Source organism: Spinacia oleracea, chromosome 5 (genome assembly GCF_020520425.1).
Source record: "Spinacia oleracea cultivar Varoflay chromosome 5, BTI_SOV_V1, whole genome shotgun sequence".
Lineage (NCBI taxonomy): Eukaryota > Viridiplantae > Streptophyta > Magnoliopsida > Caryophyllales > Amaranthaceae > Spinacia > Spinacia oleracea.
Window position 1 is genome coordinate 25,726,946 of NC_079491.1, and position 16,049 is coordinate 25,742,994.

Consider the following 16,049-nt stretch of genomic DNA (forward strand, 5'->3'; position numbering starts at 1 on the left):
TGGTTCAAGCGTCAAGTGATGGATCAATTTTCCGACACGCCTAATGAGGTATCTGACATGGTGAGATGGTTGGCATATGGTCCTAAATGTCAAGTCATATCTTATGAGGGGTACGACATCAATGGCTATTCTTTTTACACGAAGCGACAAGATGACAAAACGACGATGCAAAATAGTGGTGTTACGGCAATATGTTTGTCTTCAGAGTATGCTAGTGTAAAAGATAGAACACTTGTAGATAAGACGAACTCTTACTATGGAGTCATTGAAGAAATATTAGAGTTGGAATATAAGTATTTTAAGATTCCTCTATTCCGGTGCAAGTGGGTTGATATTAGTCGCGGTGTCAAAAAGGATGAACATGGGTACCTGACACTTGTAAACTTTAGTCGAGTTGGGCATCTTGCAGATCCTTTCATATTAGCATCACAGGCAAAACAAATCTTTTACATGGTTGACCCTGCCGATCGTAGTTGGTCAGTTGTTCTGGAAGGCAAAAGAAGAATACTTGGCGTTGAGGATGTAGATGATGAAGAACAGTATGATGAGCAGTTTAATGAGATTCCACCTTCCTCTTGGCATATCCCTCAAATGATTGACGATGTTGACATCAGTTATACGCGCCGAGATCATGATGAAGGATTTTATGTTGAAAAAGAGAAATAGTGAGATAGGTACTATTTTGGCAACTATTTTTTTCACCAAGTTAATTTGTAGATTAGTTAAAAGTTGGGTTCGAAAACGTCATTTTTGCCTAAATATGTACTATAACGACCCAATTACCCTTAAATGTGGAATAATAGATTAGTACGAGGCTTAGAAAGTTATAACTATGCATATGAGACATGTAATAAGTTTGAAAACATTCCTTAGGTTCTTTAGTTAAAAGTTGGGTTCGAAAACGTCATTTTTGCCTAAAAATGACCTAGAACGACCCAATTAGCCTTAAATGTGAAATAATAGATTGTAAAGAGCCTTAGAAAGTTATAACTATGCATATGAGACGTGTAATAAGTTTGAAAACATTCCTTAGGTTCTTTAGTTCAAAGTTGGGTTCGAAAACATCATTTTTGCCTAAAAATGACCTAGAACGACCCAATTAGCCTTAAATGTGAAATAATAGATTGTAAAGAGCCTTAGAAAGTTGTAAATAAGCATATTAAAAGTGAATAAGTTTGAAAACATTCCTTAGGTTCTTTGGTTCAAAGTTGGGTTCGAAAACATCATTTTTGCCTAAAAATGACCTAGAACGACCCAATTAGCCTTAAATGTGAAATCATAGATTAGTACGAGCCTTAGAAAGTTGTAAATAAGCATATTAAACGTATAATAAGTTTGAAAACATTCCTTAGGTTCTTTGGTTCAAAGTTGGGTTCGAAAACATCATTTTTGCCTAAAAATGACCTAGAACGACCCAATTAGCCTTAAATGTGAAATAATAGATTGTAAAGATCCTTAGAAAGTTATAACTATGCATATGAGACATGTAATAAGTTTGAAAACATTCCTTAGGTTCTTTAGTTCAAAGTTGGGTTCGAAAACATCATTTTTGCCTAAAAATGACCTAGAACGACCCAATTAGCCTTAAATGTGAAATAATAGATTGTAAAGAGCCTTAGAAAGTTGTAAATAAGCATATTAAACGTAGAATAAGTTTGAAAACATTCCTTAGGTTCTTTGGTTCAAAGTTGGGTTCGAAAACATCATTTTTGCCTAAAAATGACCTAGAACGACCCAATTAGCCTTAAATGTGAAATAATAGATTGTAAAGGGCCTTAGAAAGTTGTAAATAAGCATATTAAACGTAGAATAAGTTTGAAAATATTCCTTAGGTTCTTTAGTTCAAAGTTGGGTTCGAAAACATCATTTTTGCCTAAAAATGACCTAGAACGACTCAATTAGCCTTAAATGTGAAATAATAGATTGTAAAGGGCCTTAGAAAGTTATAACTATGCATATGAGACGTGTAATAAGTTTGAAAACATTCCTTAGGTTCTTTGGTTCAAAGTTGGGTTCGAAAACATCATTTTTGCCTAAAAATGACCTAGAACGACCCAATTAGCCTTAAATGTGAAATAATAGATTGTAAAGAGCCTTAGAAAGTTATAACTATGCATATGAGACGTGTAATAAGTTTGAAAACATTCCTTAGGTTCTTTAGTTCAAAGTTGGGTTCGAAAACATCATTTTTGCCTAAAAATGACCTAGAACGACTCAATTAGCCTTAAATGTGGCTACTACGTATATAATTGCATTTACATGTGTAAACAAAGTATAGAATTGCACTTACATGTAAAATATTCTTTGCATTTACATGTGTAAACAAAGTATATATAATTGCATATTTTATCGAATGTGTAGTGCTTTTCGGAGTTACAAGAGACTAGGTGGACAATCTAAGGGAACTAAATTCACATGGATTCCAGCACAGGTATAATTAGTTTATTATTTACCTAAGAAGTAAGTTTTTCAAAATTATAACATACAATGTGATAGAAATTTTACTTGTGTTATTTATTTTAATGCATTTAGTGTCTCAACAACCGGGATCACTAGATTGTGGCTACTACGTCATGCGTTTTATGTACGACATAATAATGAATCATGGTAATAGTCAAGATCTTACTAAGGTATGTTCTCATAAACTACGTACTTTTTATAATAAATTGAAGTACACAAAACTATTATATTGATCGATCGTTGATAAATTGAATTATTTACACTTTTTTAGGATTTTTCAAGAACATTGCCTTATTCACCGGAGGAGATTAATGAGGTGAAAGATTTTTGGGCAGATTACTTCATGAACAATGTCGAATTTTTAGCTTAATTTGTAATATGAACTTGATCTCTAGCTAGCTACGTACCTTTGTTGTAATAATTTTATGTTTGTTGTAACATGTTGGTTGATCGATCTATGACGAATTTAATTGCCTTTTATTGGGAACGTTAATTACGTTGTAAACTTTTGTGACAGGTATTATTTATAAATGTATTCCCGGTATTGGGAATGAAGCGTCTAATTTCAAAGACGATCATGTCGGAATTTCCAACTAAAATATTAAAAAACGAATTTAAAAAAAAAAAAAAAAGTCATTTGCAACGCACGTTAGCTCAATGTGCGAGGCAAATGACTATAATTTTTTGGCGCTAAAATTGTCATTTGCGTCGCACATTAAACTAATTTGCGTGGCAAATGACTTTTTTTTTGGCGCCTAAAAGTCATTTGCGTCGCACATTTAGCTAATGTGCGTGGCAAATAACTTTTCAACATGGTGCCTGAAAAGTCATTTGCCACGCACATTAGCTAAATGTGCGATGCAAATGACTCTTATTTGCGTCGCACATTTAGCTAATGTGCGTGGCAAATGACTTTTCAACATGGTGCCTGAAAAGTTATTTGCGTCGCACAAATGTGCGACGCAAATGACTTTTAGTCATTTGCGTCGAGAGCTTTTGCCACGCACGATGTGCGACGCAAATATGCTTAAAAGTGCGATGCAAATGACCCTTTTTCCACTAGTGCCTCCACAAGGAGTGGAGTTAGCTGAAAACTTGTTATGTATGCGCACCTTTAAGTATTTAAGTAATTAAGTCACTCATTTTCACCAAAAAAAAAAATAATAAAAAAAAATAACTTTAGCTTATATTTCCTCGATTCCATAAATATCATACTATCTTATTTTTTACTCTATTTATACTAGACTTTGGTCATCTTTGATCAGAAAAATTGTAGTCATGTAGGATCTTGTTACATTCGTATCGATATGTATTTTCTAAATATCAACTTTTTATAAATTTTACTTATACAGAATTCGAGATATTAAGAGTTAAAGTATGTTTAGTAAACGTAAAGTCAACCATGATACAATATTTAAAAAATGGGGGGAGTGAGGAATTACAAAACGGATCGAATACCTAGTTAGTAGTACAAGCTTATATAGCATATATGAAAATAAGATTAATAACTTACGCCAACAAAGCAATCATGGAAATGAAGACGAAGCAAGGAAGCACCCATGCGAGGCTCACTGGAGACGACATTACCAACGATGATTTTAACAACTGTTTCGAAATCAGGGCATGTTGTACCGTAAAAGTCTGTAGATAGACCTAGCTGAGCATTGGATGTGGTGGTAAAGGATAAGAGTAGCAAGAACATGCTAATACTAGAGAAAGGTGTCATGATTGTTAGGAATGATGAAGGAAAGTTTATTACAAATTCAGATGCTCTACTTTGGATCATATATACTTCGTATGTTAATTAATTTTCTTCTTGAGAAAATATTTAATTATTTTGCAAATTGAAAACTAAAGAAGAGGTCTACATACTATATTTATTTTGTTTCTACTTCACATTGTCTATGGTCTTAAACAATCTTACATTTCCTTATCACACGATATATTTTTCCAAAAAAAAAAATCGTCAATTTATAGTTAGATAGGATCAAAAGCGGAACCAAAAATTATACATAGAGGTCAAAACTTAATTACGATTTTTATAACAATGAAGAATAAAAATAAAATCGGTAAAACAAGTATAGAAGTAAAGGAGGCAAGATTTGAACCTTGTACCTTGAATAACTTAATTCTAACTTTTAAGGTAAAATTATCACTTGAGCCACGTAAGACCGTTTTCTAATGCATGTTTAATTTTTAAACATATCAAAGGGACCAAGGACCCCGCCAACCCTCCTAATTCTGCCCATGGATATGATAGTAAACCAATAGATTTATCAAATTGTAGGTTAATATTATCATCAAAAAATCAAATAATAGTAATTGCCAAGTAATTCACCGTACTCTAGCTATGCAATAGGAGTAAGAATGCTTCTTGATTGAACCGGTCAAGAGATTAATCTTGTGATAAGATAATAAGGCAAATTTGTTAAAAAGTACCTTTTATAATCCAAATTTTGCGAGAAAGGACCTTATATAATTTTTTTTGTGAAATAACACCTTAATGTAAATTTTTTTTGCGAGAAAGGACCTTATATAAAAAAAATGTGAAATCACACATTAATGTATTTTTTTTTTTGCGAAAGACAACCAAAAGTAAATTTCCGGCATTGACTTAGCTTTACCGGCCATTGACTTGCACGTGAGAAGCACGTGTGACATTATTTTGCTAATTACACCCAATTTCCTCCAAAATTTTAAGCTTTAAAACCTAAAGTTAAAAAAAACGAAATAAAATCAAGTTTGAAAATTCAAGAGTCGGGAAAATCGTTGTCTTTAGCCAACGTAAGCCACACGTGCTGCTCACGTGCAAGTTAATGGCCGGAAAAACTCAGTCAATGCCGGAAACTTCCCTTAGGTCCTTTCTCGCAAAAAAAAAAAAACTTAAAGGTGTGTTTTCACAGAAAATATTATATAAGGTCCTTTCTCGCAAAATTTGAGTTATAAAAGGTCCTTTTTGGCAAATTTGCCAGATAATAAATATATACTACGTACATAGTAGGAAGTTGTCTAGAGAAGGCTCTCAACTTTCTTGCTTGAGGGACATCTGTTATGAATAAATGACCCTTTTGGGATTGAAAGTTGATTTTTATGACAATTTGATATTGGAATAATGAGAAGAAAGAAAGAAATAAATTAGAAAAAATACACAAAGATTTAAGGTAGTTCACTTTTCAATGAGCTACATCCACCATGGGGGAGGGTTTGAAGCTTGTATTACTCTTTAATGGATAAAGGATTACAAAGAGGAATTCTCAAAGGCGAAGAAAAGAGAATTCGACGTATGCTTAGATCAAGGGTTTCAACCTCACTTGTGTTTCTCTCTCTTTTGATTTGAAAATCTCATTACTTTTGGTATTTATAGTGTTAGACATCAAAACAATCCAAGGGACAAGAAAAGGCCACGCTCATTGAAGCTTGCGGGGAAGAAAAAAGTTCACCCGTAGGGTACGGTCGAACCTATAACATGTTTGGCCGAACCAAGGTCACGTTTGGCCGAACCAAACCCAAGTTCGGCCGAATCTCCAAGCTACTGATTCTTTTCTTGTTCGGTCGAACCATCAAAGGGTTCGGGCGAACTTCCAACAGGTTTGGCTGAACCTGAAACAGGTTCGGTCGAACCTCCAAAATCTCCATGCTAATGACTATTTTCATGTTCGGTCGAACCATCAAAAGGTTCGGACGAACTTCCAGCAGGTTTGGTCGAACCTCAAACAAGTTCGGCTGAACCTCCCTTGCTTCATGACAACTTCTCTTAAAATATTCATAACTCCCTCATTTCTCATCCAAAATGGGCTTATGACCATGCGTTGAAAAACTATTGAACCTAGATTTCACCTCCAACTTGAATCAACTCAAACTAATGAGTATATCATTAGATATGTCCATTTGACGTAATTTCCACTATAACAACCTAACATCCTTTAAGGAGGATTCGAGGCACACATAACAACATCGTCACTACCACTTAGGCCTGGTTATTGGACAGGGTAGTCCAACGGGCAGCAGGGTCGGACCAATTTTAAAAGTGCTTTGACCCTTTTATTCTTAATGGACAGGGTATTTATAGGGTCATAAGTTATAGGGCTCTTATAGGGCTTCTATTAAAAGCTCAATAATTTTCTGAAAAATAATAAGGGTTAATAAGGGTCAATAACAAACAGTCAAACACCTTATGAGTTATGATTGTCGAAAAAGAAACCAGACACCTTCAATCCTTCATCTCCTTAAACTAATTTCTCTCTCCTGATTTAAAACACTAAAAATTAATCAACAATGACAGGAGCAACATTCTTCCATCAATATTCAAGAGTTGTGTCGACTTTTGAAATCTTGAGGTGAGAAGAGGAGCAAAAAATCAGATCGATAACACTCGTCATTGTTCCCATATCGAATTATTCTGAATCCACACCGCCACCGGTGACGATTTGTTGAGGATGCTAACATACGATCATTTTCAATCGATTTAATTGAGAAGGAAAGTATCACGATTGAATGATTGATTGAATTTGGGTTTGAGGATGAAATTGAATTGGGGGAAAATAAGGAGTGAGAAATCAAGGAGGAGAGATTTTAGATCGGGGAAGGAGATAAAATGTTGGTATTTTGTTAGAGTTTTTTTTTTGTTTTGTTTGTAAGGGAGCATTCTTTCATGGGAAGGAGGCTAGAGCATGTTCCATCAACATTCCATCTATGAATTTAACGTATCTCCCAATAAAATAGCCCGTTTAAGACCCTTTTAATTTTTGTCTTGACCTTGACCCGACCCTGACCCTCTTAGCCCTGACCCTGACCCTGTCAATTAACATATTTATATGACCCGCTATTGACCCGCCCCTATATTGACCCTCCCTGACCCGCCCCGATCCGTCCAATAACCAGGCCTACTACCACTACAACATAAAAGATCAAAGAGGGCGAAAAATATCGCCCTCTTTGATGTATATATCGTCCTCTTAGGCTAATAGGGCGATTTAAAAATCGCCCTCCCATCGCCCTGTTAGGCTCGTTGTATTAGCTTAGCAGGGCAATCAATATTTTTTGCCCTCTTTGATTTCAATCAACGAGGGCAATATTTTTCGCCCTCTTTGATTGAAATCAGAGAGGACAACATTTTTCGCCCTGTTTGATTATTTCAAGTAAGGCACTTTGTTTTTTCGCCCTCCTTGACTAGAATCAAGAAAGGCAGTCTCTTTCGCCCTCTTAGATTAAATCAAGGAAGACTATTTAGTTTTGCGCCCTCCTTGTTCTATTTTTCTTTTTCATTTCTATTTTTTTTTAAATGTTAGCCAAAAATATCAAACAAATTAACCTATATGGGATTCGAACCCAAATCTTTGCGCATTTGCACAATGCTCTTCCATTTGAGCTAATAGGTTAGTACTACTTATCTATTGAGTGGGAATATTTAGTCAATACCATCATCCCATTAAAGCAATGTTTATAGTACACAAAACTACTACAACAATAATTATGAGTCAACAACAATCATGTTAGATGAACTCATAAATATGCATGCTCGTCTCTACCCTAAGCTATAAGCACGAAATCCCAGAAAGAAACTAATCCTATTTCAAGGATCTAAACATTCAGCAGTTGCAAGTTGAAAATCAAAGAAATCACTAGGCATTTTAGGAGATAAACACACTATTAATATTGGAAGAGTGTGTACATCCAATCTTGAAAAAAAATTTAGAAAAAAATGCAGGCAAATTTCTTGGTCAATGCTTTCTTAATAGTTAGACCAAAGAAACTCCACTTGCATTAAGTGCCATAAGGCTAATTATAAACTGCAAAGCTACTTGTTACACTCAATGGACTTACAGCACCAGGAAAAAGGACTTACCCATAAATTCCCAATTGTAGTTGTCGTAGTATAGGTACTCCTTTCATTTTCACTAGGTTATTAACCGGAAGCCAAAAGTCACTCAGCTTAGATATAGCCATCCAGGGATCACCTTGACGGTTTCTAGTACATCATATTGAAATAACATGAAAATTGAGCTTTAGGGATAAAAGCATTATACTACAAGAGATTCAAATATGTGGTACGAGTAAGAAGTATTGTATATTATACCGTATATAGCTTTAGGAGCACAGATTAAGTCTTGGTCACCAGCAAGGGCCAAAATAGGGACACTGCTCTTGTGAAGATGATCCTTGAAATAATACTAGTAAAGGGTAACTACATAGAACTCTGAAGAAAAGGATCAGGGGACAAATGAGCAGATTGATAAAGTGTTGACAGTCGCTATATATATTAGAATAAGTCCTTTACTCACGGAAGTTCTTGAGGATAAGCTTTTCAAACATCTCTAGGAGAATCATGTCCTAAGCAGATATAAGAGAATTCAGCAAGACAATAGAAATGGAGCCGAGAAGCAAGAGCTTACATTGGCAAACTGTGCACCTATAAGTACTGATGATATTTAAAGCCTTTGCAGGATCCTCCTACGTAACAGTTGTGTCATCTATCCGATAGTTAAACTAGTATAGTGAGCTGAAAGACAAATTTCATTATAACAGTCTCCCTACCAATGGCAAGAGTAGTTCAAGAGAAGATTTTGAAGATAAATAGTCAAGTGTTGATGATTGAATCAAATTAATATAATAACATTAATAAATTGCAATGATTGAATCACAAGAAGCTTAGATTATCAAATTATAGAACATAAAAACCGAAAAACCTTAAATAATTAACCAAAAACAGCAAATTAACAGGAATTTTAGTACTGAGTTTTCAATACACTCAACAAATTATATAGACGAACATATATTGAGTCTAATTAACAAATTGTGGTTCCATATATATCAATAATTCACAAACATTAAAAGAACATGCAAAGCCACAAACATCGCTGATTCTAAATAATACGAATTACAAATCAGTTGCTTAATTTACAAATCAATTACAATTTAAATGAAAATTAACATTAATTAAGCAAAAATAAGAATCTTATATATCACTAAAATACAGTAACCTGAGATGATAAATAATGTTGAACGAGTAATTCAAATGCCAGCTAAAAAACGCAAAGAAGAAGAAGTTGAGAAAATATGATACCAGACGAACTTCGGATATGAGAAAATATGTGCAATTGAACCAAATTTCAGGCGAACTCAAGAAAATTTCAGGCGAACTGAGAAAAGTCCAGGTGAACTGAAGAAAATTTCAGGCAAACTCAAGCAAATTTCATATGAACTCAACCAAAACGCATAAAATTAGGGTGTATGACCAGAGAAATTGAAGATGGAGAGGGAGAGAAAAAGTTAAATTGGATATTTAGGGAAAAGAAAGAGAAAACTAATTGAAGATTTATGGAGAGAGAAAGCTAAATTGAAGATGGGGAGGATTTTCATTTTGGGATTCTTGAGGACGACGAAAGTTTGGCATCGCTCTGAAGTTTCAAGGAGTTTGGCCATTTTTATTCTTTTACTCCCTCCGTCCCGGAATACTTGACCTGTTTTCCTTATTGGGTCGTCCCTTAATACTTGACATGTTTCTAAAAATGGAAATATTCTAACAATATTATATTATTTCTCACTCCACCCCTATTAACCCACCTACCCCTACTCCATTCAAAAAATAATTAAAAATTCAACCCCTACTCTCCCCAACCCCACCCCTTCACACATTTCCCACTAACTACATTAAAATAATACCCCACTATCAACTACTACCTATTAAATTAAATAAGTCAATTCAAGTCCCTTAAACTCTGTGCCAGTCAAACCGGGTCGAGTATTCCGGGACGGAGGGAGTAATAAATTGATCAAGGAGGGCGAATTTCTAAAGTCGCCCTGTTTATTATTCTCAGAGAAGGGCGAACCTATTTTCGCCCTCGTTGTTTGAGCCAACAGCGGCAACATCTATTTGCCTTGTTTGATTGGTTATACTAGGACGATTTCAGAGTTGCCTTTTTTTTATTGAAAAGTCGCCCTAGTTGCTACTAATTCTTGTAGTGTACTACCAGTCACCACCCAACCGACAGATGATAAAACTTGATCAGTACGTACTACTACCACCTGTCCCCTCACTAAATGGTGAGTCAACACCTTTATGACGTGGCTGCCCAGAAGGAAGATGAGTGTCTTGTGTGTGAAACTATTTGTTTAATAGGGTGGTGGGACATAAGATTCATTTGATAGATTATTTAATTAGATGGTGTGGTTGATAAATTCCTAAAAATGACAAGTGTATCTTTTAAATAAAATACGATCGAAAAAGGCAAGTGTAACGCATAAATAATTACGGAGAGAGTATAAATCTTCGCGTGCATATAATATTAGTAACCGAATATTGAAACCGTAACACTTACAAATTCAGTACAATTTTGACTTTGATTCTTTTATTTTCATACCCTATTTTGCAAATAAATTGATGAATATAAACTTATTTCTCAACACTCAATACATAATTAATTACTTTCAAACACAACCGAAAAACAAAGATAAAATTATTAATCAATAATCATGTAACCATCAAGGTAAAATAATATTGACCCCATCGGAGCAGCCTTAACGCCTACAGTTTCTTCGAATCGTCCCGGTACGGCCAGTTAGAACACGAAGCCTACTCATCTTCAACATAGCAGCAGCAAAATCATTGAAGAAAACTCCCTGATTGTTTGCGTAGAGTCGGACTATAGCATCAGTTTGGGATCCACGTCCAGTGAATAGTACTTGATCTGAGTGAAGGAGACCTTGAAAATTTGTCAAATCCCTAAAGTAATCATTGTTAAAGGCATTGGGGCTTCGAACGTCCAAAGGACCAAGGTTGTTGTCACCGCCATTTAGAGGGCATATCCTTTGTAAGAATTGTGCGAAAGAGGGAAGTATGTTTTGTTCTCTGTGGGCACGGTCACGGAAGCGTAGGCACCTAGCTTGCCCTACAGTGTGAGCACCTATTTTAACCAAAAGAATATAGTGTGTTCGTTAGTACGGATTGAGAAATAGGTAAAATCCTCCTATATGAGATGCCTCACAACATCTTTTTGGACAAGAACAATACGGAATGACAGCTTATCGACCGACGAACCACTTATTTTTTCGTGCGTAGTACTCTCATGTAGTATCAAACAAAATGATGCTGTTATTGATGCTTATATGATAATGACTACAAAATATATTTTTTTTTTTTTTATTTATGTGGTGACTAAATATTATAACTTCACAGCCGTAAACGATGACTATTTAGTTTGCTAGCGTAGGATAAGAATTTTTTTTTTTATATGTATTTATTTTTTGAATGATATGTTAAGAGTCCGTTGAATTATTTTCGACACATTGTTACATTATAAATTCATTATCATTATTGCAACCACTTATTATTATTATTACTTTAAAATCACTTGTATATAGGTAACTATTTAACATTTAAAATATTTATACTATACTTTTTTTTTAATAATATAAAAGTTAATAAAAGCATAGTAAAAGTTATAAAAAAAAACCGATAAAGTGTTTAATAATTTTATTGTAAACCTTGTGCATGCAAGATTTTTCGTACCAAAAATTTACTTATGTATCAGTCAGACGGTCGATATTCAAGAGGGTTCACTACAAGAAATTCTACCATTAACGACGGAAAATCCCGTCGCGAAAGACCTATAATCGTTGATTAACGACGGGATTCCCTGTCGCGAACCCGTCATAAAAGGCGTCCGTCGTAAATGGAAAATCCCGTCGTTAACCCGTCGTAAAAGACATTTGCGACGGTTTTTCCCGTCTTTGTTTGGTAGTTTTCCCCGTCCCAAAAGGTTTTTACGACGGGGTTTTTGACCCGTCGTTATTAGATCGTCGTTAAAGATATAAATTCTTGTAGTGGTTGAGAAAATAAACCTGAAAGAGCAACCAATTCTCGGACGGAGAAACCTTTGCGAGAGAACAAGGAGACGAGGTTCGGAACATTATCACTGCCAAAGGGAAGTTCAGCATCAGCAGCACTTGCACTTGGTCTCGAAGTTGAGTCTCTTCTTCCAAATTCAACATTCCAGCTTGGACCGCCAAGCTATTATATTATATCAAACAATAATCAAACTAAATCAGCTAGCGTCGCAACAATTTTTATTTTTATTGTTCCATTCCACGGTTGGTTGGTGTATCATTTGTGTGTCAGTTTTTACAATTAGTTGATATTTGTACTTGGTCAACCATATTTATATATATTTCAAGCTATATTAATACTAATTAAGTAGTACGCAGAATGTGGGACGTAACTTTTTTGTTCGAATTACCATTGTCTATCAGCATATTAGAGCAAAAACCCTAGATTAATTATTAAGCATAAGTAGCTCACCGCAACAACAGATTCTTTAGCAGCAAGTGACAATATATCTGCGCAAGAAACAACACCGGGACAAGCGGCCTCAAGTCGTTGTTTAATGGTGTCGATAACTCCAAATCCTCTTAAAGATCCCACGTTGTGAACAGATTGTTTCTCACCACCTTGGGCATCCAGTAGAACGGATGCATCACATCCCTAATTATTACGTACAAATAAAACACAACTTGTTAGGACGACTTTAATTTACTTCAATTCGAAGGAATTTTAACATAAAAATTAAATGAAGATAATACTTACACCAACAAAGCAGTCGTGGAAATGAAGGCGAAGCAAGGAAGCACCCATGCGCTGCTCATTGCGGACAGCACTTCTAACGGCAGATTGAACGATGGTTGCAAAATTAGGGCATCTAGTACGGTAAAAGTTCGTAGATAGCCCTCGTTGAGCACTGGCCGTGTTGGTGAAGGACAAGAGAAGTAAGAACATGCAAAGACTAGCAAAGGGTGCCATGTAGTAATTCTTAGAAGAAGCCATGAAAATTAAAGGAGTTGTGTATTAGGCTTGGATAATGTTGGAGAACTTGTTACAATAAAGCTAATTTAAGTTTGAATTTATATTCATTTTTTTCAGCTCATAAAATTTTAATTATATTGCAAATTGTGACAATTACAGAAGAGGTCCACGAATTATTGTCAACAAACGAAATTATACCTTATCATAAGATTTTTTTTATCAATCAAATTGTTGGTTAGAACATAGAAATCAATAATAAAGAAATAATAAAATTAGTATTCTGAAGAAGTAATTGAGCTGTATGTATACAACTGATTGAGAATATTTCTTGCCGAATTAGTCAAGCACCGTGTTAAAATACCTATTTGTCGTTTCTTTATAATTAATTTGGTGTTGATCTTCATTCTGTAACAAGTATAAAATTGAAATCCTCAACTCTCATTCTCTAAACTTATCTTTCAATGTAAACTAATTTCATTACTAAAATCACTGTCGATCAATTAAGTAAATTAACTTGCAATAAGAACTTTCACAAGGAAAAATAAGCAAAAATATCACGAAATGGTATGCGAAAAATGGAGTTTTACTTTTTCCATTTGTAATAACATAAATGATACATACTTAGAACGAATTAGTATCATATCATATTACCATGTGTCACCTTACCCATACATACTACGTACAAAGCATATTTTGATTGACGTTTAAGTAAAGGTACGTATATCGGTCTAACAAGAAATTAATTAATCTAGTCAGTTGAATGAATGATTAGCAATATTAACATAAACGTACTGTATTTTGTTGAAATACTAGGAATAACTCATGAGCATTCCCACGATATAAAATTAATTAGATGATATTTTCCCATCAAAGTTTCTTTTATGTGTTACATTAGTCAGCTGGATTTTGTTAACTCGATAAGTAAAAAGGCTTTCAATCGATGTTTCCGTCGTGACTTATTCGATCAGCACAACCATATACAATCATTCAATCAATAAAGTTTTCGTCCAGGCTAATAGACATGCAAGTTTATACATGGAGAATACGTGAACGTTTCTAAAAAAGAAAATATGGGCAAAACATGTTCTGAATTACATTTTTTTATATAAAAAATGATTATTAGCCGCCACCCCTAAACACTAATCCAAATTGATGATTAAGAGGGATCAAATAATAAGTGGTAGGTAAATAAGTCAGACAATAATATATTCATCCCAACTAAAAGACAGTTGTTCGCTACATTATTGTCTAGTTTGTATCCTCTAAAGATAACTCTAATCAATTACGTAGTACTAATAAATAATATTTACAGAGCAGTTTTTTTTTTTTTATATTTATATTTTTTATTTTTTGCGTGAATGAGTTGTATGGTCGGGCATTACTGAATACACAAAAAAACGAGGATTCAAACATGTAATAAATGTACACACCCTCAGTTATTACCACTAAGGCAAGTTATCTAAGTCTATTTACAATGAAAATACACAAAAAGATGAGGATTCAAACATGTGATAAATGTACAGACCCTCCATTATTACCACTAAGGCAAATTAAATCTAGTATATTTGACAATGAATTGACTAATCCAACATACTTTGGTACGTAGTAACTTTTCTTTTTTGCAAAATGATAAAGGTCGCAACATGCGACCTTTAAGACTTGTCACAATCCTACGTGTCGTATTCTTAGTGGTGCCACATTTTATGCGTAGTAATTAACTAAATTTTCTAATATATCATAGTCACTTAAAAAGCAATCTATATAATATACTAAAAGAGAGGAAATCAATGTGGTGATGACAAATGTCACTCATTAATTGGCCTCTTTTTTAATATTAATTAATATATATTTTTTTTTTTGTCATATTTAACTTATTGTTTTTTTGCTAGGCAAGCAAGATCGAATAATATTAAGTTCAAAACAGATTTACAACCTAAACTAACTCAAGGATGAAACAAACCAACTAGGTTGGACCATTCCATCAAAGAGCTAGAAACAGAAAGCTATCTTACAGAGTAGCAAACCACAAGCTATCTCTCCTAGATACATGTTTAGGTAAAACAACCAAAATTCGATCTCTAACATTTTGCTTAACTCTAGCTATCATATTCTGAACAGTTGGAAAGGAAGCATTCCAAAAACAACCATTCCTACTTGACCAAACAGCATACACTGCAGCAGCTAGCATTGCAAAGCTAACCTGCCTTCTAAACTTTGACATTCTGCCATGAGCAATACACCTCACGAGCTGCTTCAGATTACCAGTGGAATAAGTAATCCCTAACCAAGCTTTGAGAGCACTAATGCATCTGCTGCTATAGGGACAAGCAAAGAACAGATGCTTATGATCTTCATCAGCTTGTCCACAAATCAGGCAACTTGCAGTATTACTAACACCAAATCTTGCCAATTTTGCAGTGGTTTGAAGCCTGTCCTGCACTGCCAACCAACATATGAATCTATGCTTAGGGATATTCAGCCTATTCCACACCATATTATCCCACTGAATCACAGGTTTTGGACCAATAATTTTCTCATAAACTGTTTTCACAGAATAATGAGGCATAGCAGCTAACTCAGTTTGAGTATAGACTAGTTTCAACCTCTCTTTTATGGCACAAATCTTCTTCCAATACCAGCTAGCAGAAGCTACAGGTTTATACTCCCACCAATCCCCATCCTTAATGTACACAGCATGAACCCATTTGATCCAAACATTATCCTGCTTGGAAGCAATGGCCCAAACATATTTTCCAATGCTTGCAATATTCCATCTGATAACATCTCTAAA

General features: G+C 34.5%; 2 protein-coding genes across 2 annotated transcripts in view; both read right to left on the minus strand.

Annotated features, from left to right (window-relative positions):
* The window catches only part of LOC110805579 (peroxidase P7-like), a 39,347-nt gene extending 35,043 nt beyond the window's left edge, over positions 1-4,304 (minus strand). The window contains exon 1 of the mRNA XM_022011195.2: positions 3,974-4,304. Coding sequence (XP_021866887.2) covers positions 3,974-4,246 — 273 coding nt within the window. The 5' untranslated portion in view covers positions 4,247-4,304. The remainder of the gene's footprint in view (positions 1-3,973) is intronic.
* Positions 4,305-10,740: 6,436 nt separating this feature from the next.
* On the minus strand, positions 10,741-13,358 carry LOC110777722 (cationic peroxidase 1). The gene is made up of 4 exons (XM_021982313.2): positions 13,043-13,358; positions 12,758-12,940; positions 12,301-12,469; positions 10,741-11,363 (listed from the first exon to the last, which is right to left on the minus strand). The coding sequence occupies exons 1-4, from the start codon at positions 13,277-13,279 to the stop codon at positions 10,978-10,980; spliced, it is 975 nt and encodes a 324-aa protein (XP_021838005.1). The 5' UTR covers positions 13,280-13,358; the 3' UTR covers positions 10,741-10,977.
* Positions 13,359-16,049: the final 2,691 nt, after the last annotated feature.